General features: G+C 35.6%; 1 protein-coding gene across 29 annotated transcripts in view; it reads right to left on the bottom strand.

The window, feature by feature from the left end:
- Abi2 (abl interactor 2) overlaps positions 1 to 2,808 on the bottom strand; it is a 98,039-nt gene extending 95,231 nt beyond the window's left edge. For 18 of the 29 annotated variants that reach the window (XM_048808352.1, XM_048808355.1, XM_048808360.1 and 15 more), the window contains exon 1: positions 2,604 to 2,807. In XM_048808352.1, coding sequence (XP_048664309.1) covers positions 2,604 to 2,666 — 63 coding nt within the window. In that variant the 5' untranslated portion in view covers positions 2,667 to 2,807. Of the gene's footprint in view, positions 1 to 2,603 lie in introns of all 29 variants that reach the window. The other 11 variants (XM_048808373.1, XM_048808374.1, XM_048808375.1 and 8 more) reach the window with 2 other exon arrangements.
- Between the last annotated feature and the right edge of the window lie 13,247 nt (positions 2,809 to 16,055).

The raw sequence follows: 16,055 nt of genomic DNA, 5'->3' as shown, positions 1-16,055 counted from the left end.
GATGTGTATAAGAGACAGGTGTATGGGGTGAGGGGGGGAGTTCATAACCCACTTGAATCAAAGTGTGGAATATGATATGTCAAGAAATTTGTAATGTTTTGAACAACCCACAATAAAAAAAAGTTTAAAAAAAAAAAAAAACAAAAAAGTTGTCCTTACTATTTAGGAACTCTAACATATTAATTTCTTTTCCACATTTGCTCTTACTTTCCCTTTCAGATCCTTTGCTAAAACTTCAAACACACAAAAATGTTGAGCCTCTTAAGTATGGACCTTTAAATTGTATATCAAATTGGCAGACTGTCAACCTCTCTTCTATTTCATCTACTCCTTATTCATTTATCTATTTCATTATTTAAAATACCATTAATTAATTCCTTTAGGTCTTCCTAAAACAAAATTTACCTCTTGCTCATTAAAATTCACCAATTCTATTTTTTTAACTTAAGAGACATGGCAATACAACAAACAAAATATACAATGTCTACAGATGTTTAAATGGGATGTGAAGAAACCATTATAAATGGCAAACTCAAATAAGATTAAATGTTAAGCCAGGCGTGGTGGTGCATCCCTATAATCCCAGAGTCTCAGGAGACTGAGGTAGGAGGATCGAAAGTTCAAAGCTAGCCTCAGCAAAAAGCAAGGTGCTAAAACTCAGTGAGACTTGTCTCTAAATAAAATACAAAATAGGGCTGGGGATGTAACTCAGTGGTTGAGTGCCCCTGAGTTCAATCCCCAGTATCCCCTAAAAAAAAAATTAGTTAATTTGATATTAAATAATTTTTAAAAAACCCTCTGAATCAGCCTGATGAATTTTAAAATAGTAAAAATAAACACCATATCTGATGTAATTATCTAAATTATATTTGATTTAATAACACAAATTGGATAAACTTTTAGACTCTCAGAAATGGTCAGATTGGGCCTAGGGATGTGGCTCAATGGTGGGATGTGTGCTTGGCATGCATGAGGCCCTGGGTTCAAGCCCCAGAACCGCGATAAACAACAACTAAAAAAGCTGGATCAATCAATTTCAAAACACTCCTGAAGCCTCAAGTTATTTTTTAAAAATGCACATATAAAAAAAATTAATTCCAGGAGAGTCTAAAAAAGAGTGCTAAAAATACTGCTAAATTACTCAAAATCATAAGAGTACTAAGATAGAAAACTTCAATGATCTCTTCAAAAAGAGGCAGAGCAGATCAAAACTTTTATCATTTTCATGTTTTTTTTAAATTGCTTTTACAATTAAATTATTTTTTCATTGCAAATGGTCCCCCCAAATAGAAATCATTATAGAAGCTATGACAAATACATGCCAACATTATAGTCATTCAGAATGCATACAAAGATCTAATATCATGAATAAATGCTTATTTTAATGCTAAAAGGGCAAAACCCAAAATTCTATATCTATTAGAATCACAGTATAATTAATTACAGGAAAATGTATTACAAGGAAGAATATAAAAAATTTTAATAGTGAAAAGCTCAGATAGTGGTGACAAGCTTAGGTGAAAAGGTTTGTTTTTCCATTTTCTTCCTATATTTTCATAAGCATGACTTTTATAATGCAAAACAAATTAACATTTAAAGTTTAGTATAAGAAATTTTTATGCCAGGAGCAGTGGTGCATGCCTGTAATCCTAGGAAGCTGAGACAGGAGGATCCTGAGTTCAAAGCCAGCCTCAGCAATGGTGAAACGCTAAGCAACTTAGTGAGACCATGTCTCTAAATAGAATACAAAACAGGGTTGGGGATGAGGCTCAGTGGTTGAATGCCCTTGAGTTCAATTCCCGGTGCCAAAAAAAGATATTTTTATAAGGTTTGTTAGTTTTTTACTCTTTCCATTATTTTAAGTATGGTTGATATCCCAGTAAACATAAATCCTACCAACATAAAAAAATTTAAATATGGGGCTGGGGATGTGGCTCAAGTGGTAGCGCGCTTGCCTGGCATGCGCGTAGCGCTGGGTTCGATCCTTAGCACCACATACAAATAAAAAATAAAAAAAATAAAGATGTTGTGTCTGCCAAAAAGTAAAAAAATAAATATTAAAAAAAAATTCTCTCGGGCTGGAGATGTGGCTCGGGCGGTGGCACGCTCGCCAGGCATGCGTGCGGCCCGGGTTCAATCCTCAGCACCACATACAAACGGAGATGTTGTGTCCGCCGAAAACTAAAAAATTAAATACTAAAAAAATTCTCTCTCTCTCTCTCTCTCTCTCTCTAAAAAAAAATTCTCTCTTTCTCTCTTAAAAAAAAAAATAAGCCATCGAGCTATCAAATTCTATTTTTAAAATAACAAAGAAATGTGAAATATGGCAAAAAAAATTGGAAGAAATAGGACAAATTTTCATTTCAGGGCTGATTATGTTACCAAGACAATGAGTTTTAATAGAATCCATTCAGATTTTCTTTCCTTTCATAGAGAAGATAATGATACCATCAAAAGTCAGAATCAATGAACAGCCTCATATTGAGTTTGTATTTTCTAAATCATACATGCACATTAACTCACATAAAAAAGGCTGCCAGCATTACAAGATGGGCTATGTTTAAAAGTTCTTTTTAGGTAAATAGGAAAATAGCATTTCTCACTTGTGAAATATGATTGATTGAAGATTCCATTCTTCGTAACTGGGATGCCTGGATATCCAGCATCTGCAGGACATTGTTGGCCAAGGTGTTTATCAGATAGGCAACACTCGCTAAGGATTGGGTGGTGTAGGCTTTGGTTTCTTCTAGGGCTCGCTGCTTGTCTGCTGACTAAGGAGAAAAACAAGATCATTATTTCAAAGATAACCCATTTCTAGCCAACTAACCTATAAAAGTATTCACCAAATTCATTCTGGGTTGCTGAATCTACACCCACCGTTGATAATGTTCTGAAAACTATCAGTATCATGTAAACCCAAAACTAAACTATTGACAGAGTTCACTGATATTTTCAAATTCAATAGATATATTTTTATACAAAGACAAATAAAATCTTAAAGCTATTATTTTAAAAATGAGACCCAGTACACATTTTGCACAATACCAGCAAATATATACCTTCTCAAAAATCACTGGTTAGAAAGGTAGCATTGATTTGAATATATAAATTCTAGCATACTTTTTTCTACTTTCCTGAATTCCTCCTTTTCTTTCATTCTAACACATGAAGTGTGACTATAATGTGGTTATATGTCTATTAACATATTAAACAATTATAAAATAATGATAAAAATGGTAATGATGATAAACAATGAAAAATTAAAATTAAAATAATGAAAGTATATTAAGTGTGACAACTCTATGTGACATAAACTGCTAAGAACCATAACCAGAGATTACACAGCAAAAAATAACTCAATTTTGTCCAAGATTGCATAGCAAAGCATATTCTATGCTGACAAGTGACAAACACTATCTTCTTGCCTTAGTTCTTCAGAGATTTGGTGGTTCAGTAGGAAGTACATTAAGTCTCTGAACAATAAATATTTTATGTTAACATCAATACTAACACAACAATTTGTCAACTCAGAAAACAGTCACAGTTCCTCAATTTTCTTACAAGGCAAAGCAAAGAAAGCTGAAAAGTTGTGAACATCAAGATAATGAACATCTCTAAAATATAAACCATTAAATGTAACAACTGTTATTTCCTTGAGTGATTTAACTGTCAAAAGTCCACTATTGGAGCTGGGATTGTGGCTCAGTGGTACAGAGCCTGCCTGGCATGTGTGAGGCACTGGGTTTGATCCTCAGCACCACATAAAAATAAATAAAATAAAAGTATTGTGTCCACAAATGTACACTTAAAAAAACAAAAAGTCCACTACTGTCCCAATTCTGTCTCTCCTATACAGTCTAGAAGTGCCAATAAAACTAAATATAAATTTTTCCAAAGTTGGGGGGAAGGAAACAAGTCAAATTCTACTGAAGTAGTTAACAAAATAGTCAAATGCCATTTTACCTTAAAAAGAATTAAGAATTGTCACTTAGTTCTTTTTCTTTTCTAATCCTTAGTATTCTTTTATATCAAAGCCTGAATTAACAAAACAGATTAGTGCAATTTTGAAGAAGGGAACTAATAACCACATAGTATCTACTGTTCTTCCTCTGAGATCAACCCAGAACCAAAAGAGACTTTGCTCACCAGAGAAAGGCATCTAGCAGTTCCCCACTCATTTGCTGCTACTTAAGGCATTTATTTGCAGGCCCTTGAGCCCAGTTTGCGGGGGCAGCTGAATTACCACACCCGGGCCTGGAGAAAGAGTCCAATCCACATTTAACCCTCCCCAACCCAGGCTCCTGAGCAGCAGGAAGCCATCTGATACCCTATCCACCCCAGGGTCCTGAAAACTATACAGGCCCTGCCCCAGGAATTCTTGGGACCCATCCAGGAACCCCTACTCACTCTCCCACAACCCTCCCCGCAAGCATCTGGGCTGCCTACCTTAAGCAGCTTGACCAACAGAGACAACAACCCCGCCAAAAAAAAAATAGCTGTGCACCCTGGGTATCCTCCAGCTGCCCCAGAAGTAGAAATAGTCATGCCTACCCATTTTGGCCCCAGAAAGCAGCCAGCCAACCTCATCTACCCACCTTTGGTCAGGGGAGCAGCTAGGTAGAACTTCCTGAGCAGACTGGCTCAAGAGGCCCCAATAATTCACCCAGCCCCAGGCATGCTTCACTACACCCAGTTGAGGCTACCTGAATGACCCAGCCCTCACACAAACCAAGGGGTGGTATGGATACAAAAATTCTCAACAAAATACTAGCAAATGAGGACTGGGTTTGTGGCTCAGTGGTAGAGCATTCACCTAGCATGCATGAGGCACTGGGTTCAATCCTTGGCACCACATAAAAAAATAAACGAAATAAAGGTATTGTGCCCATTTAAAAAAAAATTAGCAAATGGAATCCAAGAGCTATCAAAAAGAGTATACAACATGATTAAGTGGAACTTTTCTTAGGGATACAATTTTTATTTTTTTTTTTAAATTCTAGGATTCCATAGCACATCTGTTCATATCTGTTCTAAATTTCATAACTGTTGATACAAAGATGTTAAAAATTATATTATTATTAAAATCACATATTTACATAAAATTTAGATTGTCCTTATAAATTATAAAACTTAAATTACTTTGAGAAAGAAATTTAGTATGATATCCTATGGTTGAAAGTAACAAAATCTCAATTCTTCATTTTTAGCTAACATTTGCCAAAATTTTTCACAGTAGGATAGTTTAAACAGATTATTTTAATTGAGTGCCATTGATTTTAGGACTTTTTAATGTATCAGATAGGAACATCAGTTTAAAAATAACTATAAATGATGCTAAAAGGAACTTGCAGATAGAGAACTAATTGTTTTAGAAGCTAACAATTTATTTTTACATTTTTTATTTCAACAGTTATTTATAAAATTAGCAAAGTTGCAAAACTAACAAATATCACATAATCTGAATAATTTTGAAGTGACTAAATAACTAAGAAAACAAATTCAGCACTGTTTAGGGGTTGGTAGCTCAAGTCATGCTCCTTTTAATTACAGAGCATTTTTAATTACAATGAGGTAACATAGGCAAACAATAAATAATATATTTACACCAAATGAGAGATAAATATACATTGCATTGTACTGTATAAACAACAGTTTTAAAATAGGAAATGCAATTGTTGGCACCTACATCATGTAAGTCCACAGTACTCTTCATAATACCACACAAAGCAATTTGTAAATCCACCACTATATGTAAAATTTCATGGAACACTGAGTTTGGGAAAAAATATTATCTATAATGTTACTAATTCTGATTTAAATTTTATTTGTATTATAGTTTAATTCACAAATTTATTTTGAACTTATAGTTACTCCTGAGCTTTAACCAAAAGTGGTTTATATCTAATTTTGTTTAAGCATTAAATAACATTTTTTAAAATAAATTAAATCAACACTGTCAGTCATATTTCTTTCTTTTCATTTAAAATTAAGGCTTCTAGAGCTGAGAAGTGTAGCTCAGAGGTAGACTACTTACCTGCCATTCATGAGGTCCTAGGTTTAAAGCCCACCACCAAAAAAAAAAAAAAAAAAAAAACCGGATAAAATTAAGGATTCTGATCATTTATCAAGAAATACTAGGGGCTGGGGTTGTGGCTCAGCGGTAGAGCGCTCGCCTAGCACATGCGAGGCCCTGGGTTCAATCCTCAGCACCACATAAAAATAAATAAATAAAGATGTTGTGTCCAACTAAAACTAAAAAATAAATATTAAAAAAAGAAATACTATGACAGCTTATATCTGAATATGAAAAAAGAATGCAAAGACAGTCCTGTAAGCATTACTATAGTCCCAGAGAACATGCACTCTGAGGGAGAAAACATTCTAATTGATGACCTCATTCAATGAACCAGAAGTAATTTATATATTCACTTTTGTTTAGCAATTATTTTAATTAAAAGAAGAGGCAAAAATATGATCCCAATCTTCCCAATAAAATAAAAATGACAGTACGAAATTCTAATGATCAACGCCACACTAAAGAAGAGATGTGTGTCCACTAATTTGAAAAAAAAAAAAAGACAGTTTTCATTCAATATCACATATTAGGGATCTACCACATACAAAGGATGCTCAATGCTGAGAATTTTTAAATATTCCATCTTCTATCAAAACCTATTTGGGAGAATATTCACATAAATTATCAAGGTAAATTAAGCAAGGTGAACAAAAATAAAGTAGTACAGGTTAAATAAGAGTAATATGATGGGCAACAGGAGAAAAAAAAAGCAGCTTGAGAACCTCAACAATGTCAAATGCTCAGATTTCTATCCAAAGAGGGAGAATTTTAATTGACAGACTACATACACAACTGATTCAGAAAAAAAAAATAATTCTTACAGGTTATTTATATAGCATTTCTCTTTTTGAGAATAAGGATTGAACCCAGGGGCACTTTACTACTGAGCTAGGTGCCAAGTCCTCTTTTTATTTTGAGATAGGGTCTTACTAAGCTACCCAGGCTGAATTCAAACTTGTGATCCTCCTGACTCAGCCTCCCAAGTTGCTGTTATTACGGTGTGCACTACACACCTGGCTTCCATACATCTTTTAACTAATGTAAACCATTTCATTAAAAACCTTAAGTAAAAATGTGTAATAAATGAGCCATAAACCCTATTAATCTATTTTTTTTTTTTTTTTTGTAGCAGAGGCTGAACCCTGGCGCCTTAACCAATGAACCACATCCCAGCAGTTTTTATTTTTTATTTTGAGACAGGGTCTCACTAAGTTGCTTAGGGCTAGCTTTGAACTTGCAATCCCCTTGCCTCAACCTCCGGAGTTGCTAGGATTACAGGCAAGCACCACTGCACCCAAATCCTATTAGTCTTTAAAGTAAAACTGTCAGGAAATTTTTACATCCCTATTCTTTGTACCAACAACCAAAAGAAGTAATTTGAGTGGGGGCAGAGTACCAGGGATTGAACTCAAGGGCACTCAACCACTGAGCCACATCCCCAATCCTACTGTGTATTTCATTTAGAGCCTCGGTGTTGCTGAGGCTGGCTTTGAACATAGGATCCTCCCACCTCACCTTCCCTAGCCACTGGAATTACAGGAATGCACCACCACCTTTTCATAGAAGAAACACTTAATGAACCATCTCTACATATAAATGTAGTAGGGGACAAACGAGGCAGGACATGGAAGATAGCAGGAACAGTTTTATTTGGCTGCAGCCAGGTTCAGAGGGTATAGCTTTTGCTGTAATCAATTAATCTCCCTGAACCTGGAGTTCAGGCACTTTCAAAACTTTATACCCAGCGTGTAAGGGGAGGGGCTTCTACTCGCCTTTTTTTCCCTACCCCTGCAGCTGTTACCTAGGAGCCCAATTAGTAACAACTTCTCTTATCTTTGAAATGTAAACACCTCTGTGAAGCCCCCCACCCAAGGCCAGAAGCCTTGTTAAAGGATCTTTTTTATAACATTCCACATATCCCAGGAGGCTGAGACAGGAGGATCCTGAGTTCAAAGCCAGCCTCAGCAAAGATGAAGTGCTAAGCAACTCAGTGAGACCATGTCTCTAAATAAAATGCAAAACAGGGCTAGGGATGTGGCTCAGTGGTTGAGTGTCCCTGAGTTCAATCCCTGGTACAAAAAAAAAAAAAAAAAAAAAAAAAATCACTAAAGATGTAATACAGGGCTGGGATTGTGGCTCAGCGGTAGAGTGCTTGCTTTGCACATGCGAAGCCCTGGGTTCAATCCTCAGCACCACATAAAAATAAATAAATAAAATAAAGATATTGTGTCCAACTACAACTAAAAAATAAATATTTATTTTTAAAAAAGATGTGGGGCTGGGGATGTGGCTCAAGTGGTAACGCGATGGCCTGACATGCGCGGGGCGCTGGGTTCGATCCTCAGCACCACATAAAAATAAAGATATTGTGTCCCCCAAAAAACTAAAAAATAAATATTAAAAAATTCTCTTTCTCTCTCTCTCTCTCTTAAAAAAATAAATAAATAAATAAAAGATGTAATACAGATGGCAAATAAGAATATGAAAAGATATTCAACATTACATGTCATAAAAGAAATAGAAATTAAAACAATGAGATTACTGCTATTAGAATGGCCAAAATTCCACATACTAACAACTCCAAATGCTAGAGAGAATGTGGAATGAACAAGAGCTTTCATTTATTGCCGGTAGAAATGCAAAACAGTACCACTACAATGCAAGATAGTTTGGCAGCTTCTTAGAAAACTAAACATATTCTTAACCACATGATACAATAAGCTCCTTGACATTTATTCAAATGAGCTGAAAAGGTGTGCCCATACAAACTTTGGTGCTCTTTATTCATACCTGCCAAAACTTGGAAGCAACCAATATGTCCTTCAATGGGTAGATGTGGTACAAAAGAATATTATTCATCAATAAAAAGAAATGAACTCACAAGCTATAAAAAGATATGGAGGGGGCTGGGGTAGAGCACTTGCCTAGCATGTGTGAGGAACTGAGTTTGATTCCCAACACCACATAAAAACAAATAAATTAAGGGGCTGGAGTCGTAGCTCAGCAGTAGAGTGCTTGTCTAGCACGTGTGGGGCACTGGATTCAATTCAGTACCACGTATAAATAAGTAAATAAAATAAAGGTCTACCAACAACTACAAAAATAATAAATTAATAAAGATATCGTGTCCATCTACAACTAAGGGGAAAAAAACCTCACAGGTGAACCATTTAAAAAAACTAAATGCATATTACTAAGTGAAAGAAGCTAATTGGAAGAGACTATATAGTTCCAATTAAAGAACATTCTAGAAAAGGGAAAACGATAGAGATAGTAAAAAAGTCATCAATTGCCAAGGGCTTGGGGATAAACAGGCAGAGCACAGTGGATTTTTTAAGACAAAGAAACTATCTTATATGATATTGTAATGGTGGCTACATGTCACTGTACATTTGTCAAAACCACAGAATATACAACACAAAAAGTAAAACCTAATACAAACTATGGACTTTACTTAATAAGGTATATGTCATTTTGATTCATCAATTGTAACAAATACACCACATAAATACGAGATATTAATAACAAAGCCGGGTGTGGTGGTGCACTCCTGTAATCCCAGCAACTTGGGAGGCTGAGGCAGGAGATCACAAGTTCAAAGTCAGTCTCAGCAACTTAGCAAGGCCCTAAAACAACTCAGCAAGACCCTGCCTCTAAATAAAATATAAAAAAGGGCTGGGGACCTCGCACAGTGGTTAGGCTGGGTTCAAGACCTAGTACCAAAAAAAAAAAATAAGATATTACTAACAGTGGCAAGGGGGAAGTGACTCTTTATTTCCATTTTTCTGTAATCTCAAAACTGGCATCAAACTAATGTCTACTTTATTTAAACTCTAAAACCAAAAGAGTTAAAGACATAAATCCATTTAAAAAAAAAAAGAGAGAGGTGATACAAGTGATGGATCAGGAAATTCAATGAATAAAAATTAAAATAAACAATAAGCAAGAAAAAAGTTTCAACCTTGCTAAATAACAGTTCCACACTTAAAGCCTGGAATCAAACATGGATAGGCTCTGCCATTTACTAGCTGTGAAACCTTAAGATTTTTAAACACCTGTAAGAATTTGCCTCTTACTAAGAATTAGCCTCTTAAAAGTTTAGAGTTTTTGATGAAGAACATCCCGGCATCATACTGGATCCACGTGTTTGAAATTCAAAAACCTGGGTCAGGTGGTGGGAGGTGTAGCTCCACCAGTAGAGTGCTTGCCTCCTACGTGTGAGCACTGGGTTTGATCCTCAGAACCACATAAAAGTAAATAAACAAAATAAAAACAATGAGTCCATGTACAACTAAAAAATATTTTTAAAAAAACAACTTGGGTCAATTCTAGAACAATTGATTTAGAATCTGTATTCTCACAAGATATCTGGGTGATTTGTATGCACATGAAAGTTTGACAAGTCTACTGGAAACTTCATTCTCTCACATCTTTTAAAAAGAAGATGAGATCAATATTTTATCTTTACAGATTGCTAACATTAAATAAGAAAATATTTAAACATTTAACAATTACAATAATCTTGAGAAAAAATTGATTATTAGAAATGTTGACTATTAACATAATAATAAATAATTGTTAATAATTTATTAGCAATTGAAAGTGAATTAGAGACTGGCAAGTTAGCTCAGTGGCAAAGCACTTGCCTAGTATGTACAAGGTCCTGGATTTACTCCCCTGCACTTGGGGAAAAAATTAAAATAAAGAAGTTATATTTCAGGTTAAATTATAAATTAGCAGCCCTTTTTAAAAAATAACAAGCAAGCCCAGAGAAAGTAAAACAAAGCAGATAGCTATTCACAAGAGGTTAACATGTTTTGGGGATATAATCTTTCTTGAAAGCAATCTGGCAATATGTACTAAATGTCTTTAAAATATTCATACTCTTAAAAAGTCAATTCTGGGAAACTATGCTAAACCATTAAAAAGAAATGTGAAAAAAAAAGAAATGTGTACAAAGATTTTTGTTCACACATGCTCTTTGCAATTATTTATAATAGCAAGTGTAATAAACTCTATAGGGAATCATCATAAATTAATTTAAACTTTCCCTCCATCCCATACTGTTAGGTCTCCTTCCCCTGCTCCTGTATTATAGCAACAACAGATTTTGTAGCTTCCCTATTAACTTCCAGGTATTCAAGTTTTCATTTTCAAATATTTAAAAATTCATTCAACCTAAATCAGAATTTTACTTTTCATTCCAATTTTCCAGCTCAGATCTAAACTGAAAAATCCACAAAAACGAAAAGAGAGAAAAATGTTTTTTTCATTATTCTTCTACCATGTTTTTCCATTCTTCTTACTCACTTCATTATGCTGCTTCTAGCCTGCTCCTCCAGGATTGGAAGAGCAGGAAATAGGAAACAAAGAGTATGAGAGAAAAAGTACCAAGGTCTTATGTAACCATATTATAGCAATCTGGTATCAATGCTGTATGCTAATGCCAGATTTTGACCCTCTCTTTTAGTGAAGCACTTATGAGGTCTTCAAAGACCCTTTTTAATAAGATGATGCAGCCTCTGGCTAACATCCTGTACCTTCATCTGAGCTTAGAAGGAGCAAAACAATCTCTCAACAGACAGGTTTTTTGGGCAGGATTATTAAAATATACCTCTATCTCAGCTACCTCATTCTCTGTAACTTAGCCCCCTACCCTAGGGTATGTCAGCATTTTTGTCCCTCCGAACTCTAGAAGTAGTAGGTCCTCATATTGTATTCCAATTGTCTTTAACCTTCAAGCTTTTTTACCAGCAAAGTCAGGCAATAGTTTTCTTCCCCACTCTCATACCATCCCCAACTTAGACAAGGGACAAGTTCTCACAAGAATTTTCTCCCTGAAATCCATCTCAGGCATTTCTATTTATCAGCAAGGCTCAAATTTGGTATGAAATTTCAGCATCCCTTTCAGCAGACAGCCCCAATTTCTATGACTGATTTTCTCAAAATTCCACTGACTTGGTCAAAAACTGAGAAGCACAGTACTTCTTCAACTGTCTTTTAAAAAATTCTTATTTAATTACATATAATTATTCATATGCATGGATATGAAGAGAGAGAAGTTATAGAAGAGTCTCATCCTTCAGCAAGTTCTACATGACTGATTTACCACTTTCTTAAAATATGGAAGTAATTGCCTATTGGAGCCTAAACTGTAACTCCAAGACAAAAGTAAAAGTCCACTTTTAACATTGCATTATATAAACAATTACATAAACAACTATCCAAGAATCCAACAATAAAGGGTTAAATGAATTTGACACAACTATATCAAGAAATATTTGGTATTAAAAATTGCATCTGGGGCTGGGATTTTGGCTCAGTGGTAGAGCGCTCACCTTGCATGCGCGAGGCCCTGGGTTCAATCCTCAACACCACATAAAAAAAAATAAACAAAATAAAGGTATTGTGTCTAACCAAAAATAAATAAACATTTTTTTAAAAATTTGCATCTGAAAATTTTTAATCTGAACAATCTGTAATGTGAAAGAAAAAAGTAATAAAGCTATTTAAAATATTGTATAGTAAAATCCAACAGAAAAGCACAATATTTAAAATACAGTAAAACCCAAAGATAATGCACCCGCAATAACATGCATATGAATGTAATGCAACCACTTTCAGAACCTCCAATTAACGAGACCTCCCATTGTATGGAATTTAATTTTTAATGACTCTATTCATGGGCTGGGACTGCAGCTCAGCCACAGAGCGATTGCCTAGCATTCATGAGGCACTGGGTTTGATCCTCAGCACCACATAAAAATAAACAAATAAAATAAAGGCATTCTTCCATCTACAACTACAGAAAATTAAAAAAAAAAAAAAAAAACTCTATTCATGTCATCATGGTGAGGTTATACTGCATTTCAACTATGAAAAATAATAAGTTTATTTCCTTTGATTAAGTACTAATACATCATGCACAATTAATGTAATTCCTTCTAGTTTATTAATAATATAATTTTATATACATATACATATTAAAAGTTCCCATAATAAAACTATAGATAATTTTAATTTTATTGTTAACATTTTTACATTTTCTACTGTTAGGTATTCACCTTTTTTTAAAATATTTTTTTAGTTGTATATGAACTAAATTGTATTTTTTAATTTTTTTATGTAGTGCAGGGGATCAAATCCAGGGCTTCACGCGTGTTAGGCAAGTGCTTTACCACTGAGCCACAATCCCAACCCAGGGTTATAATAATCGTAATTAAAAATAATTTTTTAATAATCTCCTTTTATGCTTAGATGAAAAATGACCAACAACAGCACATTCTAGATGTCACATTACCTACACCTTCATTCCCCTCATTTTAGTATAAAAGTTTGTCTTTGCCACAACTATGAAAATGTACTAACTGGACTACTGCCACCACATAGCTGAGATCACAGAAACTATGTCAGTCTGGGACCAGCATACAAATGAACTAGAAATGTATTACTATAATGATCAACTGCAGAACTCTTTTTCACTCCAAACTGATCTAACAGCAGAGTCCATCAGAAACATTTTCTCCAACCAACAAAAAAATTTTTAGCTACATCTCCTGGGGATTCACAAAGGAAGCAATAATTCTCCACTCACGTTTCTTATTAATACAGTACAAATACTCAAAATTTCTGTATTCACTAATTTAGCATAGAAAACAGATTTGTAAAAAGATACTCTCTCACTTAAAGCATATTGGCTGTTAGACACAGAACACAATTTAATCTAGGTGAGCAAATGAGGAACATCTATGTTAATGGATCTTTTAAACTCCTATATTTGCATCTCTAAGTCATTTAAGTAGTAAGAAAGAACTACCATTGAAAACAGATTGGTTGGTTGCATGGCTCTGCCTTTCTGTTTGTTTAAGGATTTTCATTCTGCTCTCCCTTATGTTTTAGAATTGTCTTCTATACCACCTTCCCCCCAACCCCCCCCCCCCCCAAAAAAAATCCAGTGCAGCAGAGCAATATTATACAGAACACTGTTACCAATTTTTGACCCTAAAGGCTGGGTCCTCTCTCCCTCTCAAAACTATGGAACCAGGCTGGGGTTGTGGCTCAGCGGTAGAGCACTTACCTAGCATGTGCGAGGCCCTGGGTTTGATCCTCAGCACCACATGAAAATAAATAAATAGAATAAAGGTATTGTGTCCAACTACAACTAAAAAATAAATTTAAAAAACTATAGAACCAATAACAAGATGGAGCACAAATTGAGCAGAAAAGAGATTTTTATTAGCTTGGCCTAGAATAGGAAAAGTTGGGAGATAAATTTGCAAACAGACTCTTCACCCCTTGGGGATGAGGAAGTTAAGGGATAGGGTAAAAGAAAGGAGGAAAAGAGGCTTATAAACAGGAGTAATATCCTTGTCTTTTATTATAATGAAATAATGAAAAGTGAGGTTGTCTGGCAGTCAACCTGCCAGCCATCTAAGATCCAACCAGTTTCAACTAGCCCACTGTGGGTCTTTTCCTCCTGTGAAGTTGCTCCAAGTCATAACTTAGAACTGGCAGCCCTTTGGGGATTAAGGGTTAACTTTCCCCTTTGAAGGCTGGGTGATGACTACTCTACCCCACCCAGGTAGGAGCTAGACTTTGATCCAGTGGCCCAAAAACCAGCAGGCTGAGATGTGGGGCAGCTCGTCCCATCAACCTCTGCTCTGTCCTCCATCCTGCCTTGGTCAGGACTTATCTGATATGTCCAAAGAAAAGGGACTAAATGACCTATTAAACCCACCAGGCACAGGGATAATTTTTTCACCTCTGATGCTGGCTAGGTTTGTACAGACTGAAGTCAAGCAGGGGCCACCTGAAAAGGGAACATCTGGTATTCAAGCAAAGTCCAAGCAAAGTAGGATAGGGTAAAAATTCAGCTAGGCTACCCAAGCCTACAGCATCCTTTACTATCATTTGGTAAAAATATTTCACTTTCATGGAGAATTCAGCCTATGTGGGTTGACTCCCAATCCTCCACCTTACCCATGGCTACAGGAACAGACACTTGACCCAAGCCTACTAGAAGTAGGCTTTTGGACATTGGACCTTTTGGACACTGGCTGATTAATGGAAAGCCACTGACCAACAGAAGTCTTCTCTGGGACATTTTTCCCCCCTTTACTGGGGATTGACTCTCTATCAGGGTTCTACTTCATGCTTTGAGTATAAAACTTACATGTGTTTTGGGGGTTTTTTTCCGCCTCTTCTTTTTCTTCCTCCTTTCTTCCCTTCCCTAACTGCAGGGAAGCAAGATTAACATTCTTCCACTCCTAGGCCAAGTTATTGTGTCCTTCAGCTCACTGACCACAAGAATAAAGGAATCCTGACCTGGAAACTGGTGCCAGCAGGTCTAAGGAATGGTTATCAAAATGCTACCATCTGCTCATTAATCATATATACTGACAGGCATACCTGAAGCTTACTCCCTGAATTTCCCTTTAAAAAGCTCTTTGTTTTCTCTTGTAAGAAGGAAAGTAGTTTTAAAACAGTCTACAACTCTCCTCATTTGCTGGCCAAACAACAAAGTTTCTTTTTTCCGTTTCTCAAAACTGTGTCAATTTGATCAGCACCAGGGACAAAGACCAAGCTTCTGGTATTAAATTCAGGGGTGCTCTATCACTGAGCTATATCCCCAGCCCTTTTTATTTTTTATTTTGAGATAGAGTCTAAGCCTGGACTCAAACTTGCAATTCTCCTGCCTTAGCCTCCCAAGTCACCAGGATTACATAAGTACACCACTGTACTAAGCTTCTTTACTACTTTTGTAAACTTATTAGAAAATATTTTTCAGCAAGGTAGAAACCACTGAGATACATACTCAGATCACCCTTCAAGAGAATATGTTTTACAGAGCAGTTTACTGACAGTCACCACTTGCACCTTTAGATATGGTGATAATGCTGAGACCACACTTCTAAGTAATCCTGAATAATAAAGAATAGATCATCCTTGAAAGTAGTTACCTTGACTTTGGCCCTTCCTG

The sequence above is a fragment of the Marmota marmota genome, unplaced genomic scaffold (genome assembly GCF_001458135.2).
Source record: "Marmota marmota marmota unplaced genomic scaffold, marMar, whole genome shotgun sequence".
NCBI classification, from domain to species: Eukaryota; Metazoa; Chordata; class Mammalia; order Rodentia; family Sciuridae; genus Marmota; species Marmota marmota.
This window is presented reverse-complemented; position numbering and strand designations above follow the sequence as displayed.